Consider the following 17,029-nt stretch of genomic DNA (forward strand, 5'->3'; position numbering starts at 1 on the left):
CGTGGAGCAGCCCTCAGTGACTGTGGGCCTGCACAGGCCCCTGGGAGCCGTGCCTCCACCAGCCCCAGGGCCCCTCGCCCCCAGGCCCCCTTCCCCACACAGCCGCTCGCGTGGGCAGCAAGCTCACCAGCTACAGCCAGCCTGGAGCGCCCAGGGCTCCGGCAGACCAGGGACCCAATGGCCACACCTGCGGGGAGGGGGCGAGGGGCGGGGCCCACTGAGCTCCAGCAGAGTCCCCCAGGGCAGACCTAAGACCTAGAACCCTCCTGCCCGAGGGACTCCCCTGTTGGGACCGGCAGGGCAGGGCTGTGCCCTCAAGCTCCCACCAGTCTGCCTCCAGAGCCCCAGCGGACCTGGGAGCCGGAAGGTGCGAGGAAGCCACTGAAACACTCAAGAAGCCGAGAAACACGTTTATTGGGCAACACCGGCCCCCTGCCAGGGGCTTCCACTGCTGTAGTCCTCACAAGCCTGTAACAAACAGATTTTTGTCCTCGTTTTACAGAGGAGGAAACTGAGGCTCAGAGGTCAGTGGAGACGGCCTCTGCCCAGGTCTGGCCCAAAGCCGCACGCAGTGCTCACGCGCCCTCCCGCAGGGAAGAAGGGGCCCGGGCCGCGTCAGGAAGGCTCGGCGGCGGCGACGTCGGCAGCGACGGGCGCTCAGTGCCAGATCTTCACCTCCCCTCCCCAGGAGCTGGTGGCCAGGACGGAGGGCAGCACGGGGTGGAAGGTGGTGCCGAGGCAGGCCTCCGCGTGCCCCTGCAGCGTGCACGCCCGGCTGGCCGTGCGGAAGGTGTAGATCAGGACCCGGCCGTCGGCGCTGCCCGTCACCAGCAGCTCCCCGCCCGGGGAGCACTCGCAGCCCACGGAGTAGCCTTCCACCTGCGAAGGCAAGGGGGCGAGCGGCCGAGAGTCAGACAGGGGCGTATGCCCACTCCACAGAGGAGCGGGCTGAGGCCCCGGGCTGGCAAAGAGCAGAACGGGGTTTCACGCCCAGTGTCCCTGAGGCTGTAGGGCCTGGCAGGGGTCCTGCTTCAAGAGGCCAGTTCAGGGGAATCCTGCTGAAACGGCTCCAGCCTCGCTGACAGCCACCAGCCCCGCACCCCGGCAAGGCAGGCCTTGGGGAGGAGGGGGAGGAAATAGAAAGGGCCCCATGCCTGCCCGGTCCTGCTCCCGTACGCCCACCCCACCCTGCCCTGTCTGCAGGAGCCCGCCAATGCTCTCCAGCCCGGTAATTGGGAGCCAGGACCAGATGTGGCCCAGGGTCCTGAGGAGACACCAGGCCACATGGCATGCAGTCACCCAGGAAACTGAAAGCAGAATCTACCCAGACAGAGGCTCGCACACCCTGGGGTCCCGCAGCCATTCCTGGCGCTGTCTGGTGGGAGACTCTGGGGCCAGTGCTCAGCATCGGACGGGGGCAAGGCTGGGGGTACCTTGTGCCCTGCGTAGCGCCGCCTTCTGCTCATCCGGTAGGGCCACACGGCGGAGAAGAGGGCCACGTAGTTGCCGTTGGACTGCGCCAGGAACACGGGCTCCTTCGGGTGCAGGGCGAGGCTGGGGCAGGTGTATCTCTCCTGAGAAACAGCAGGGCACAGGGGGGTCACAGCAGGGCACAGGGGGGTCACAGCAGGGCACAGGGGCTCACAGCAGGGCACAGGGGCTCACAGCAGGGCACAGGGGGCTCACAGCAGGGCACAGGGGGGTCACAGCAGGGCACAGGGGGCTCACAGCAGGGCACGGGGGTCACAGCAGGGCACGGGGGGTCGAGGAAGGCTCCCACCCTTCCGCCTCCAGCAAACACCCCACCCTGCCCTCTTCCCGCGAGGCCGTGTGCCCTGCCAGGCTTTGGTCTGGGGGCTCTGTATAAATCTCCTGGTGCTGTTTCAACAAATTCCCACAAACTTAGTGGCTTGAAATAACACACATTTATTAAGGTCAGAAGTCTGAAACAGGCTTCCCTGGGCTCAAACTAAGGTGCCGGCTGGCTGTGTTCCTTGCCAGAGGCTGCAGGGACCCTCCTTCCTTCCCCTTTGCAGCCCTTGTGGGAGGCGGGGAAAGGGCCCCCCAAAACATCCATGTCCCAATTATTATTTTTTTTTTTGGAGACAGTCTTGCGCTGTTGCCCAGGCTAGAGTGAGTGCCGTGGCGTCAGCCTAGCTCACAGCAACCTCAAACTCCTGGGCTCAAGCGATCCTCCTGCCTCAGCCTCCCGAGTAGCTGGGACTACAGGCATGCGCCACCATGCCCGGCTAATTTTTTCTATATATTTTTAGTTGGCCAATTAATTTCTTTCTATTTTTAGTAGAGACGGCTCTTGCTCAGAGCTGGTCTTGAACTCCTGAGCTCAAACGATCCGCCCGCCTCGGCCTCCCAGAGTGCTAGGATTACAGGCGTAAGCCACCACGCCCGGCCGACATACCAATTCTTGAGCCTGTGAATGTCATCTCATGTGGTCAAAAAAAGGGTCTTTGTAGACATATGGAAGGGTGTCTTGAGATAAGAAGATTATCCTATACTACTGCCCAAATGCAACCGCATTCACCCTAGATGGAGGCCGGGGCGGGTCTGACACACACGGTGGAGGGGATGTGAAGACGCTCCCTTGAAAACTGGAGGGACGCAGCCACAAGCCCAGGAGAGCCGGCAGTCAGGTGGGAAGGGGGAGCACGCCCTGCTGGCACCGTAATCTCAACCCAACAACACGTACCATCGAGTAAGGACCGTGGCCTCCAGAGCTGTGAGAGGGTAAGTGTGTGTGGTTTTAAGCCAGCACATTTGTGAGAATTCGTTACACAGGATAGAGAACAAATCCACGTGCTATCTCCCACCTGCGCAGTGAGCCCCTCGGGGACAGCCCCAGCCCAGCCCAGGGCCCCGCACAGCGAAATGCACCGCAAGGGGGGAGGTGGACGGCCAGACGAGGATATAAATGCGTGACCACACGTCGACACGAGGGGGTGGGGACCTCCCCGCAGGACGGGCACAGCCACACAGAAAACACCCTTAAAACTCCCTCTCGACCTGGCCGGACATTGCTCTAAGTACTGTCCCTAAGCCACCCTGTCGAAACAAGCCCCAAATCAGAGGGCAAAGTGGGGAGCAGACAGAATGGCAGCTGCAGGCTGACGTGCCCAGCAGAGGCCCGGAGGCCCTGGGGGCCAGATGACCAGCTCCCTGCCGCGATGTTACTGGGCTGAGCCCCTGCTCACTCCGCACAGAGCGTGGAGACGTCATCAGAGAGGGGCCGATAGCTCAGGCACAAGGCACCCTCATCTGCCACACTGATCCTGGTCTCTGCTGGGACGCTTGGAGGCAGGACACCCTCAGTGGCCAGAAGGACCCCTCCAGCCCCCACCGAGGGCCTGTCCTTCCCAGTGGAGTGCACTAGGAAACCGGGCATGCAGGTATAGAGGGGGGTTGCTCAGGGTCACGTAGAACCTTCTGAGAACAAGGAGAAGACAGAGAGAAAAAGAAGGTATACACATGACATATACTTCATGTACTCACACATACATATCATGCACACATGATTTTTTTTTTTTTTTTTTTTTTGAGACAGAGTCTCACTTTGTTGCCTGGGCTAGAGTGAGTGCCGTGGTGTCAGCCTAGCTCACAGCAACCTCAAATTCCTGGGCTCAAGCGGTCCTCCTGCCTCAGCCTCCTCCCGAGTAGCTGGGACTAGAGACATGTGCCACCATGCCTGGTTAATTTTTTCTATATATTTTTAGTTGGCCACTTAATTTCTATTTTTAGTAGAGACGGGGTCTCACTCTTGCTCAGGCTGGTTTCAAACTCCTGACCTCGAGCAATCCGCCCGCCTCAGCCTCCCAGAGAGCTAGGATCACAGGTGTGAGCCACCACACCTGGCCACGATATGTATGTTTAAATTCAGGTTGGAGCACCCCAGAGATTCGCCATGGCTTAGATGAAATCTCAGAAGATGACTGTGATGACGCTGATGGAGATAGAGATGGTCACCTGGTGGTGGTGACAGAGATAGTGGCGGTCACGATGTTGGTGATAAAGACGGTGAAGTGGTGGGGATGATGACGACAGTTGACAGCCGTGGAGGTGGTGGTAACAACAGTGAAAGCGTAACTGTGCCCCTGTGCCTGGCACTATGCTACAGCCTTCGTAAGCATTCTCTCCCCCCGATTCTTAAACTACTTTTTCTTTTTTTCTTGAGAAAGCTCAAGAAAAGCACTCTTTTTCTTGAGAAAGCTAGAGTGCTGGCTGTGGCGTCAGCCTAGCTCACAGCAACCTCAAACTCCTGGGCTCAAGCGATCCTCCTGCCTCAGCCTCCCGAGTAGCTGGGACTACAGGCATGCGCCACCATGCCCGGCTAATTTTTTCCATATATTTTTAGTTGGCCAATTAATTTGTTTCTATTTTTAGTAGAGATGGGGTCTCGCTCTTGCTCAGGCTGGTCTCAAACTCCTGATCTAGAATAATCCACCCGCCTCGGCCTCCCAGAGTGCTAGGATTACAGGCGTGAGCCACCATGCCCGGCCCTTAAACTACTCTGGAGTGAATAATACTATTATCCTCAATTTTCTCATGAGGGAAGAGTCAAAGAGGCCAAATAACGGGCTCAGGGGCCCCAACCTTGTAATGGTGAATCCAGGACTCTAAGGCAGGTGCTCTACTGTTGGGGCCCCTGCTCTAAACCCCTGGGTCATACCACCTGCCAAGCCACTGAGGTCAGAAATCCCCTCTGCTCGGCTGGCTGGGGTGGCGGTGGCGGGAAGGGCGGGGTAGGGGGTTCTCAGGCTGCACAGCCATCTTCCCCATTGACCTGGACGGGGCTGCCCCCACGCCCTTACACTCTGCGGTGCCGTGCAGGGACAGGAGGAACAGAAGGAGAGCTGCGTCTGGAAGCCTGCAGCAAGCTCTCTGCGCAGGCACAAGCCTTGCCTACCGCCATCCTGGAGATTTCAGACAGCCGAACCCCCTCCCACGGGAAGGGGCCTGGGACCCCAGACAGACCAGAGCCACACGGGTATGTCCTGCGGCTGAAACTGAGAGTAATGCCACGGAGGCTCTCTCACATGGTAAATCTGGTTAGAGATCCTGGCAGAGGTCCGGAAATCCCAGGCGATGATGGTGCGGTCGGCGGAGTCGCGGGTGGAAGCGTCCGTGCTGCTCAGGAACTCACAGCCTTCGCCGAGGAACAGGATGTCCAAGGTCTGCTGGATGGTCGCCTTGTAGCGCCTCACCACCTGGAAGGGCAGGCACCAGTCACGCTGGCAGGCCTGGCACACAGGACAGGTGCCTGCCCGGGGAGGGCCGCCGCGCGCCTAGGCGGTGGGCGGGTTTGGTGACGGCCACACCGGGCCACACACACCACGCTGGGCAGCCACAGGCCCACGCAGAGTCACGGCGCCCTCTCGCCCAGCCCCTGCTTCTCCGCCAGGACAACGTCCGTCACCCCCTGCAGCTACTCTGCGAAACCACCCAGATAAGCCTTGCCTGGTGGCCTCCTCCCATCCTCTTTCCCCAGTCAGAAGGGCCCCTGGAGAGCACGCGGTATCCAGGGCAAGTCTACAGGAAGAGCCTACGCCTTGCCCAAGGGCACCTAAACGGCATGATGACAGCCATCAACACCAGGGTCATATTTTGTGAGCGGGTCTTGCTTCTGAAGATGTCACATAATTCACAGCTCACAAAGTTCCAGACTACTGTCCCTGCAGGAGTCACAGTAATGCAGGGAGCAAGTGTTCTTGGAGACAGACCATAAAGCCAGAATCACAGAACATATTTTAGCTTTAAAGACACTTTTTATTTTCTTAGCATCATCACCAGTATTTCATAGCCTCCTGTCTCATAAACTGACGTTATTAAGTATCAAGCAGTTGTTTTGCTTTCTTTAGAGCATTTTTATCACATTCATCTTCTGCTCTAAAATTTTTGCAGGGAGGTTGGGAGGGGGTCCCACTACCAGGACTAACAAGCAGCTCCACTTAGCAAACTCACGGAAGGCACGACGTTAACTTGCAACACTGAGATAATGGGCCAGGCGCCCACCAGCCGTGGGCAGAAGTACAGCAAGGTCTCAGGCCGGCCTGCTGGGCCTGGCCAGCCCGTTACCAGCTCCCGGGGCGCCACCATGTGGCTACAGCATAAACACTGTTCTCCAGGCCCTTGGCCCCACCAGTTTCAAAACGAGCCATCTTGATAAATTAAAAAAAAAAAAAAAAGTTCACAACTTTCCAATTTTGCTGACGTTTCCCATCATCCTCTTTCAAATGATATGTCAAAGTCACATTAAATGCAACACTCTATAAATTCAGTTTAGACCAGGGGAAGACCCATTCTCCAGATGGGGTACATTGAGGCTCAGGGGATTTGCTCAAGATTGCAAAGCCAGGGCATGGCTGATCCTCTCCCCACCCCAGGGGCTTCCCTAGGCCCCACAACTCAGTCTGCAGGCCAATTCTTGCCTCCATAAATTTCTAGTGGAGGGTGGGCAACAAATGACTTCCTTCTCTGAGCACTTCAGAAGCAGCCCTCAGCTAGGGGGATTTCAGGGTAGAACCCCTGAAACATAAAGAACAGTCCAGGGGCAGAAAAAAGAGGCCAGTCCTGGAGGCCTCTGAATGCAGGGCAGGGAGCCAGACTGCCCCTCCCTGGCCGGCTGCCTTCCTGCAGGCACCAGGACTCCCTCTGCCTGCTCTGCCCTTCCAGGGTGGCCCTAACCAGGCACAGCCCCAAGTCTCACAGGGTGGGCTGGAGGGAAGCTCCGCTCCCTGCCAGGAGTGGAGGGCTCCTGCTCCTGCTGGCTCTGGAGCTGGGGCTGCAGGCTAGTAGGATCTGGAGAAGTGACACATCATCGCCGTCCCCAGCATCTGCTCTGATGAGTTTGCACAACATTCCAACTTGGGCCTGGCCAGGCCCAGCAGGCAGGCCTGAGCCCTTGCTGCGCTTCCACTGCAGCTGCTGGGCCCCGGCCCGTTACTTCAGTGTTGCAATTTAAAGCACTGCCCTCCATGAGTTTGTTAAATGGAGCTACGTGTTAGTCCTGGTACTGGGACCCCTCCCGATGCCCCCACCAAGAACAGCACCATCCCAAGGCGGAATTTGGAATCTATGTCGGTGGGGAGCAGAGGGGAGGCACCAATGCCCCAACATCATGGCCCTGAAACAATCTCTTTACGGGCTCCAGATCCACCTGCTCCTCCCATCCCCAGAGCCGTTCCAGCCTCGCCTCACTTAAAACACCCCCCAGGAACCCCCCCCCTGGGGCCTCCATGTACCCAGGCCGCATCAGGCTCGGATGCCCCCCTCTCCTCTTCTCCCGAAGCCCTCTCCATCACCACAGTTCAGACGAGGAGCAGGGAGCCCAGAGATGGCCGGGGCCCAAGTGCCAAGAGACGAGTGGTCTGGCCCAACACAGGTCCCCGCACGTGGCCCATGCACGGAGGCGCGTCTCTTCCCTGGTTGGGGGAGAGGGACACAGAGCAGCCTCCGGAGCCCACACCCAGTGGCTCTAGGCAGGCAGTGCACAGCTGCCCGGCGGGACCGCGAGCTCCCCTGCGGCTCTAACGCCGCAGCCACCACCAGCCCCGGCACCACCAGCCCCCGCACACCTCCGTCCCTGCAGGCGCTGCCCCAGGAAAGGGTGGAGGGAGATGAGGGCCTACCTTCCCCATGCTGAGTGCCCACTAAGTACCAGTCACGGACTGGGGGGGCTCACAAAAATTACCTTGGGACAACGGCCCCAGAGTAGCTTCTCCAGAGAGAAGCAACGTGCCCAGGGCCCGCCAGCCTGTCCACGGCAGAACGCCCCGCGGACCCCTGTCAACACACCACCTGCCTCCCAAGACAAACTTTCCGAGGAGAACGAAAACCGTTGTTCTGTACATTTTCTGAGAATGGATGGAAATGGCCCAATTCATTAGGGTGCCATAAAAGTGAATGGCCGGGAAACAAGCCGTGTTATGGGCGATCCCTGCCAATAGCGCGGCTCTAAGTGGAAGGCTGGCCTTTGAAGGGAGCGCCGCCGAACATGATTTACTTGCCTGCACAACTGCTCGTGCCCCGGGAAAGAGCAGAGGAGCCATTTGTGCGTCTAGCTGGTGGGTTTTATGGCAACCTTAATTACACCAACAGCTGGCGCATCCCATCCCAGGGCGCAGGATGGTGCCGCTCGGGCCTGACTGGCTGGACCCAAAAGGGAGCCTTGCTCAGGCTCGCTCGGCAGTGGTGGGGCCTATTGGATAAGCAGGACTTGGTCTTGGGGAAAATAGATCAATCGTGACACATTCAGGGTGATGAGAACCACCAATGTCCCTAAAATCTGCCCACCGCTTGGCCTGCCAGCACACCTCAGTCACTGTGGGAGGCTGCTGGCTCGTCCGAAAGCATAGCTTTCCTCCCCTCGGGCTCCTGCTCCTCCAGGATGCAGGCGAGGCTCCAGGGGGTGCAGGGTCGGGCTGCAGGCTAGGCTCCACGCCTGGCCCAGCTGCCAGCTGACTGTGTGCCCAGGGGAGGGTCCCTTCCCACTCTGGGCCAAAGTTTTTGAGTCATCACCATGAAAGGCCTAGACTGGACAACATCTGAGCCTCTAAGTACTGCTGGTCCTCAGAAAGAGGAAGATCTGGGGGTGGTGCCAGATCTCCCTATCCCACCCTGCCAGTCCTCTGCACCCAGACTGGGTGGAAAGGAGGAGGGGGATGCTGCTCTGGCTCCCCTGGGACCCTGTGCTCCCTCAGCAGCCCACCTGGGCCACCTGCCTGCACCATAGGACTGTGAGGTCCTGGGACAGACACTCCGCCAGTGGCATTTCTAGGTCACCCCTGGCCAGCACTGGGTCTACCCACTGCAGGCATCAGTAAGGTGTGTGGAATTAACAGCTAGATAAGTAAATGAATGGATAAACAAATGGATGAATGAGCAAAAGGTCGACAGCTTTAAAAAATGCAACAACCTAGGGGTTTCTGGCTCCCAGCAATATCCTGGTACTTGGGGCTGAGGCAACATACCAAGCCTCTGCCACTGGCTCCACCAGAGCCCCCTAGGGAGATGACATTCATTCACAGATTCACAGGTCCCCTGCTGTGGCCTGGGCACATGGAGACAAAGGAAAGCTGCTCCAAAACCACAGTGGGGAAGGGAAGCAGAGCAGGGGGTCTGTGCTCAATGTCTGGTTGTCAGGAGAGCCCAGAGCCTGCCAGGGGGCTTCTCCTGACCCAGGATGAACAGAGGTGAGATGGCAACTGGGAGCCCCCAAGCTCTTGGGCAGACACCCTGCATACCCAGGCCTAATGGCCTATTACTGGCCGTGTTTCTTTGGGCACGTAACTTACTCCTCTGCTCTTCAGTCTCCACACCTATAAAGTGGGGAAAATAGCCGGACCTTCAGCTAAGGGAGTAAATAAAGGTGACATGTCCAGCTAAGAGCCCTACACATAGCAGATGCTCATAAACCTTCTCTTCCCAGGCCAGGCAGAGCTAAAGTCCCTAGGATAGAACTGTGAGTTCTTGGAAAAGTTTCTTCTCCCCAGATTTCAACTCCTACATGAAATAAATGCACTAATCTCTTTAAATGCTAAGATGCAAGGCAAACTGGAGGGGCAGGCACAAGGCTCTTTTCTGTGTCTTAAATTCACACAAGTAAAAGTAGCCAATCACACAGGATAGTGGCTATCAAAAGTGCCCCATTGATACATGCGAAAAGGAAATGAAGTTTTCATAAAAAAAAAAAAAAACATATAAATATGAAAGGAAAACATGATTGAATTTCTCTACAACCTGGGACTTGAGGAAACTTTCCCAGTATGACTCCAAAGCCAGAGCACTAAGAGAAAAGATGAATAAATTTGACTACATAAAAATAATAATTACTTTAAAAATATACTTTGGTATGGCAGAAAGCAAATAAGTAAAAATGACAAACAGGAGAAATATTTGCAGCTTATACTACAGTCGAAGGTTACTATCTGTAATATATAGTTTCTAAATATACCTGAAAAAGACCAACAGCTCTACAGAAAAGTGGGCGAGAGAAGTGACCAGAGCTCATAAAAAAAGACACAGTCCTTCTACCATAAAAAGAGCGAGACAAATTTAAATTACACAGAGACACCATTTCTTACCAATAAAATTAGCGAAATCCAACAGTGTGGCCACAGCCTCCATTAGGTGGCTCAGGGTATCAGGTATCTATGCACTGCTGCCAGAAATGCAAAATGCAACAATCCCTGTGGAGACGATCTGGGCAACTTCACGCAAAATAACACACATTGTTACTCAGCAATACGCATGATCCAGCAACCCCACTTCTAAAAACTGATCCTAAACTTACACTGGTAAAATCCCAAAAACATACAAGTACAATGCCACTAAAAGCAGCATCACTTGTGAAAATAAAAAAAATTGGGAACAACTCAATGTTCATCGAGAAAGGACTGGCTGAGTAAGCTTTAGTACATTCAAACTCTGGACTATTACGCAATCGTAAGCATGAAGAAAGAGTATCTCCCTATCCTGCTATGGGGCGATCTCCAAGATCTGTTGTTCAATAAAAAAATACAAACGCAAGGGTGCAGGGGAGTGGGTAAAGTATGTAGAAGAGAAGTGATATGAACGTAAGTGTATGAGTTTGCTTCCATTAAAAAACAATAAAATAATAAACCAGAAATGAAAATAAGTAAATAAATAAGATGACCTCTAGAGGAAGGGAGAGAACAGACAGGATTATAGGTAGAACTTAGATTATTTCTCTAAATGTACCTTGCTTTGCAGATGTGACCCTCAAACGAGATCACAATTTTTTCCTGTAAAGGTCCAGATAGCAAGTATTTTAGGTTTTGTGGGCCACATATAGTCACTATTTCATATTCTTCGTGTGTGTGTGTGTGTGTGTGTGTGTGTGTGTGTGCATGCTAGAACTGGTTAGAAATGTAAAAACCATTCCTAGCTCAAGGCCATATAAAAACAGGTCATAGGCCAGATCAGGCCCATGGGCTGTAGTTTGCCAATTCTTTCTCTAGACTAATGTACATATTTTATTAAATTATACAACAAAACTAGATTAGAAAGCAATCTCTAAAATGTGAAAATAAAATTAAGCAAATGAAATTAACCATGTATTGATTTGGGAGCTTAATCATATAAATAAGATTTCTTTTAAGAGACTTTACAGCACAGTAATTTAATGGTGGATCCTTAGTTGAATATACATTGCTAATAGAAAACCTATAATTTGATGGTAAATCCTAACTGGGTATACATTGTGAACAAAAAGAACTGCAAGAAATCTTAAAACTTTTTTCGGTTATTTTATTGCTAGTGTCAAAATATATAAAAAATAACTGTGTAAAGGCAGATAGAAATAAAACATTTCCAGTGTTAGAGATTTTAAAAATAAATTTTATAAAAGATATAAAAACAAAAAAGTAAAAGAATAATTCTGTAATCCTAAATTTGATTTGGATAAATCAGTATAAACAACAATATATATTTATCTTAACCAAAAAAATATTTCCTAGCTCTAGCCACATAAAGGGCATAGAAACAATGAGCAACCTCAGCACTCAGATTATGGTCCCTAAACCCAGCTAAACTGATTAGAAGTGACATAGATGATAGATCAGAACATTGAAAGTTATTATAATTCCATAACATACATTTAAAAAGGTAGAAGAGAGATTGCCCATGGTAAGTAGAGACACTGTAGATACAGAAAAAACTAAAATCAAACTTCTAGAGATAAAATACGCAATTTTTGAGATGAAAAATGCAACAGAATGGAGTAAAAGCAGACGAGACACTGAAAAAGAAAACATTAGTGAACTAGAAGACATAGCAGTTAAAACTTTTCAACATCTACCAGCGAGAAAAAAAATACTGAATTTAAAAATGAACAAAATCTAATGTTAACCCCAAATGGAGTAAACCCAGTAAGACCTCTCCCTCCCCCCTATAAATTACAATTAAAAACTCTGGAGAAAATTCAAACAACAACTACCTGAGGGCTCTGAAAAATAAATAATAGCAGAATAGTTGGAGAGGGAAGTCAAAATTTGAAGAAAGACCAGTATAGCAGATGAGGTTCTTAGTTTGTTTTTGTTTTTGTCTTTTGACTCCTGACACTGACCCAAGGACTGAGTGGATTAAGGAACTACATCGTGGGCATGGATAGCAACAATTCTGAAATACAATCATCTTTCTGGCCAGATGCTCAATGTGAAGAGAAAAGGAAGAGAGCCATAAGGACCTATGAGTTAATACCAAAGATTTAAATGTTTTTATAAATGGAGTTCTTAAAGGAAAGGGGGAAGAGAGTAATGCAGAAAAAAGAAAATTTAAAGAACTACTGACTGGAATTTACCCAAATTTGGTGAAAGGCACAAATTTATAGTCAAGAGGCTCTGTAATGACAAAGATAAATTAAAAAAAATAAGCCCTGACACATCTCAAAACTGTTAAAAACCTCAAAGAAAAAAATCTTGAAATCACCCAGGAAAAAAATGAAGAATTACAACATAAGAGAACAATTATTTGAAATACTATAGATTTCTTGTCCAAAACTATGGAGGCCAGAAGAAAGTGGAACATAAAAAGTGGTGAAAGAAAGGAGTGTCAACTAAGAATCCTATGGACAGCAAAAATATCCTTCAGGAACGAGGATGAAATGAAGATCTTCACAAATGAAGGAAAACTAAGTGAATTTGTCATCAGCAAACCTGCTCAATTTAAAACAAATGCTAAAGGAAGTTCTTCAGATTGAAGGGAAATAATACCAAAGGAAAACTTGGAACTTCAGGGATGAAGGAATAGCAAGAAAAAATAGGAAACTAAATGGGTAAATTAAAAAAACTATTTTTCTCCACTTAAGTTATTTAAAATATGTACAAGTATAGAAAACAAAAATTATAACATTGACTGGGAGGTGGATCTTCAATGTATGAAGACGTAATCTATATCACAACTGTAACATAAAGAGTATACAGTAAATAGACCTATCTGGTTAGAAGAATTCTACATTTTACTTGAAGTGGTAAAATATTAATAAGTAGAGATGTGAAAATATATAGAGCATTGGAAAGAGTCCCCAAAAGAATATGACCTCAGCAATGAGGCAAAAGTAGCTCCACAGTAAAGGCTGTTTGGGTTCCACCGAACAAAGCCTAAATAAAGCAAGCCTCAAAAAGATCAAACAGTTTCATGCAACACAACTGCATCCAAGAAAAAACATAAAGGAACAACAAAATATTGAGCACCCAAAAAGTAAAATTACAATGTTTGACATCCAGTCAAAAATCATCACACTGGAAAGAGGCACGAAAATGCCTCCCATAATGAAGAAAAAAGCCATCAACACAAAGAGACCTATGGGTGACACAGATAATACAATAAGTAGAGAAGGACAATATAACCAGTATAACTCTATACATTATGATGAAGCAGGTAGAGACAGCATGAGAATGTTAAGGATGATACACATGTAAGATATTTATAAAAGACCCAAATGGAACATGTAGAAGTGAAATAAAACAATGTCTCCTATGTTAAGCATATTAGAAATTACATAAGGTATGATTGGTAAACTTGAAAACACAGGGGAGAACAGAGCATCAGTGAGTTATGGAACAAATACAAAAACCTAATGTAAACAGGAAAAAAGGGATGAGGAAAAACAAAATTGAAGAAATAATGATCAAAAATTTTCCAAATTCAATTAAAACTATAAACCTACAGATAAAAGGAACTAAACAAAGCCTAAGAAACATAGAGAAAACTATACCAAGGCACATCATTTAAATTGCTTGAAGCCAATGGTAAAGAGAAAAATTTTAAAAGCAGACAGAGAAAAAGATATATACGGATGAACAAAGATTAGAATGACAGCAGACTCCTCACTAGAAACAAGGCAAGTTAGAGACACGAGAGCAATATGTTTAAAGTATTAAAAGAAAAAAGAAATTATCAACCTAAAATTCTTTACCAAGTGTAAATATCTTTTAGACAAAAGACAAAGTTTTTTTTCCAGAGAAGTAAAAGCTGAAAAAATTTATTGCCAGCAGCCCAAAAATACATGAAATGTTAAAGGAAGTCCTAAAGGCACAAAAAGAAGTAGAGGTTCTAGCCATTATAATACAGCAAGAAAAAGAAATAATTATACACACATTGGAAAGAATGCTGTACAACTATATCATTCAAAGACAATATGATCATGTACATGGAAATTCCTAAAGAATCTATGAAAAAGCTGTGAGGTCTAAGAAGTGAATTTAGTAAGATCACATGATACATAGTCAATATAAGAAAGTTAATAGTATTTCTATATACCAGCAACAAACAATCGGAAAAGAAAAAATAAAATTCCACTCACATTAGTGTCCAAAACCACAAAATACTAAGGAATAAGTTAATACAATATAGTAACATTGGACACTGAAAACTATAAAACACTGCTGAGAGAAACTAAAGGAGATCTAAGTAAACAAAGAAACATACTATGTTCGTGGATCAGAAGACTCAATATTATTCAGATGTCCATCCTTCCCCAAATTTATCTATAGCTTGGTCACAATCCAAATCAAAATACTAGCAGGCTTTTTTGTAGAAGATAAGTTGATTGTAAAATTGAAATGAGAATGTAAAGAACCTAGAATAGCCAGAAAAATCTTGAAAAAGAAAATGTTAGAAGGCTTACACTTCCCAATTTCAAAAATTATTATAAAGCTACAGCTAAGAGAGGATGGTATTGGTAAAATGATAGACATATTGATCAACAAAACATAAGTGAGAACGCAGAAAGAGACCCTTCCATGGCAAATTTATTTTCCACCAAAGCTCCAAAAACAATCCAATGGGGAAAGGAATGTCTTTTCAACAAACAGTGCTAAAACAACTGGGTATCCCACACAGCACAAAAAAATAACTATCAAACTTACCTCACATCATACACAAAAATTAAGTGAAAATAGACCATAGCCCTAAACATACAGCAAAAACTATGAAACTTCTAGAAGATCACATAAGAGAAAGTCTTTGCAACCTTAAGACAGGCAAAGATTTCTTAGAGCACAAAAAGCTACAGAATGGGAGAAAATAGTTCCAAAATATATAAAGACCCTTAGAACTCACTACTATTACTACTAAAAAATTTAAATAGGAAAAAGATTCGAGCAGACTTTTCACAAAACAAGACATTCAAATGGCCAATAAGCCCACAAAAAAATATGCTCACTATCATTCATCACCAGGGAAAAGAAATTAAAGCCACAGTCAGATACCACTACACACCCAGTAGAACAATCAAAATGAAAAAGCCCCGCAAGACCAAGTGTTGGCGAGAACGTGAAGCAACTGAAACTATCCTACGCTAATGGGAGTGCAAAATGGTACAACTTTGGAAATAGTCTGGCAATTTAATACAAATTTAAATATATACATACCATATCACTTAGCAGCCCACTACCAATTATGTACCCAAGGAAACAAAAATGCATAACCACACAAAGACTTGTTCATGAATGGTCACAGCAGCTTTATTGATAATAGCAGAAACTGGACATAACCCTGAATGTCCACCCACAGGCAAGTGGATAAACTGTGGTGTGTCCTTACAACCGACTACGGCCCCACAGCAGCGTACGGCAAGGAGGGGGCCCCCAAAGCAGAAGCAGAATCGCACGCTCCCCAGGCAACCTGCCTCAGAAGCACTGCTCAGGATCAAACCACCAATTCATAAGACATACAGGGAACAGAGGAATGTGTTAAATAACACCACAGGGATGCAATCAGAAAAATAAAGGACAAACAGCTGATTTATTACCCAATAAATAAGTTACAAAGAAAACAAAGCAGGAGAGAAACCAACAGATTAAACAAGACTTATCACCCACATGTTTGGATCCTGATTTGAACAAGGCACTATTTAAAGCAAATTATGAAGCAACCAGGGATATTTGAACATGGATCAGACATCTGATGATATTAAGGAAGTATTGCTAAATTATTAGAAGGCATAACGGTATTATAATATTTGTTTAAGCTCTTACCTTTCAAAGAAACAAAATATTTATAAATAAAATGATAAAGTGTCTGGGATTTGCTTCAAAAATAATCTGGTGTTAGGGGTGAGGAAAGTGGAGCCTGGTGGCCATAAATCTGTAATTTTTGAAACAGTATGCTGATTGCACAAAAGTTCATTAATTAGTCTCTCTCCTTTGGTATATATTTAAATTTTTCAGTAATAAAAAGTTTCTTTAAAGTGCTCTGCAGGGAGAAATTAGCTCCACAAATGTTAATTCTTATCAGCTGGGCCTGAAATAATAAGCAGAGTGGGGACCAGCTGAGATCAAGCAGTAGGTACGGAACAGACATAATTAAAGCAGAATTACAACTATGGCAACATACATCTGTCCCGTTTTGTCCAGAACCTAGTCCCTCCCTGCCAACAGGAATCCAATAGTCTTCAGAGACCGGCCTAAGCGGCCAAGGCTCGGGACCACGTTGTATGGCGTAAGTGAAACCCTGGAGCCCGGCAATTCTCCTACCTAGGTGCTGGTGGTTTCTATAGAAACCACCAGAGAAATGATATTTCAGAGCGCACAAAGCGTCTCCACTGGCCTCCACCGGCTTTGTTCACACTTGCCCATCAGCATCTGAGATCCAGCCTATCAAAGAGGCCCTCGCAGCTCACTTTTAAAATAGGTACAGCTCATTATAAAGCACCTGCTCTCAAATGTTTCCAAGGAAACAGAGGCCCCAAGACACCCCTCTCTAAATTCATTAGCATTTAACACTCCTTAATGAGGCTTAAAGATGGCGAGCTTTAATAACCATCTGCGGGGGGAGGACACGGGTCCCTTTCACGTTCAAGTGCAACTGACGGGCGGGCTCAGGCTCCCGGAGGACAGCTTTAAAGGCAAAGTTGGGAGCGTGCTGGGTGTGTCTGGGGAGGTCTCCCTTGTCTCTAAAGCCTCCACTGGGCCACAACCTAAAGATGGCCACAGTAGAGGCCTGCACCGGCCAGGTCAGAAGGCCGGGCTGACCTTGTTTCCTAATTCTCCTCTGA

The 17,029-nt window shown here is 48.3% G+C and overlaps 1 protein-coding gene across 7 annotated transcripts in view; it reads right to left on the reverse strand.

Annotated features, from left to right (window-relative positions):
* Nucleotides 1-395: 395 nt before the first annotated feature.
* The window catches only part of WDR25 (WD repeat domain 25), a 138,136-nt gene continuing 121,502 nt past the window's right edge, over nt 396-17,029 (reverse strand). For all 7 annotated transcript variants that reach the window (XM_012747083.3, XM_012747088.3, XM_012747090.3 and 4 more), the window contains 3 exons: nt 5,049-5,219; nt 1,434-1,574; nt 396-879 (listed from right to left, as the gene is read on the reverse strand). In XM_012747083.3, the coding sequence (XP_012602537.1) occupies nt 658-879; nt 1,434-1,574; nt 5,049-5,219 (534 nt within the window). In that variant the 3' untranslated portion in view covers nt 396-657. The remainder of the gene's footprint in view (nt 880-1,433; nt 1,575-5,048; nt 5,220-17,029) is intronic.

Source organism: Microcebus murinus, chromosome 6, assembly GCF_040939455.1.
Source record: "Microcebus murinus isolate Inina chromosome 6, M.murinus_Inina_mat1.0, whole genome shotgun sequence".
In the NCBI taxonomy this organism is placed as follows: domain Eukaryota; kingdom Metazoa; phylum Chordata; class Mammalia; order Primates; family Cheirogaleidae; genus Microcebus; species Microcebus murinus.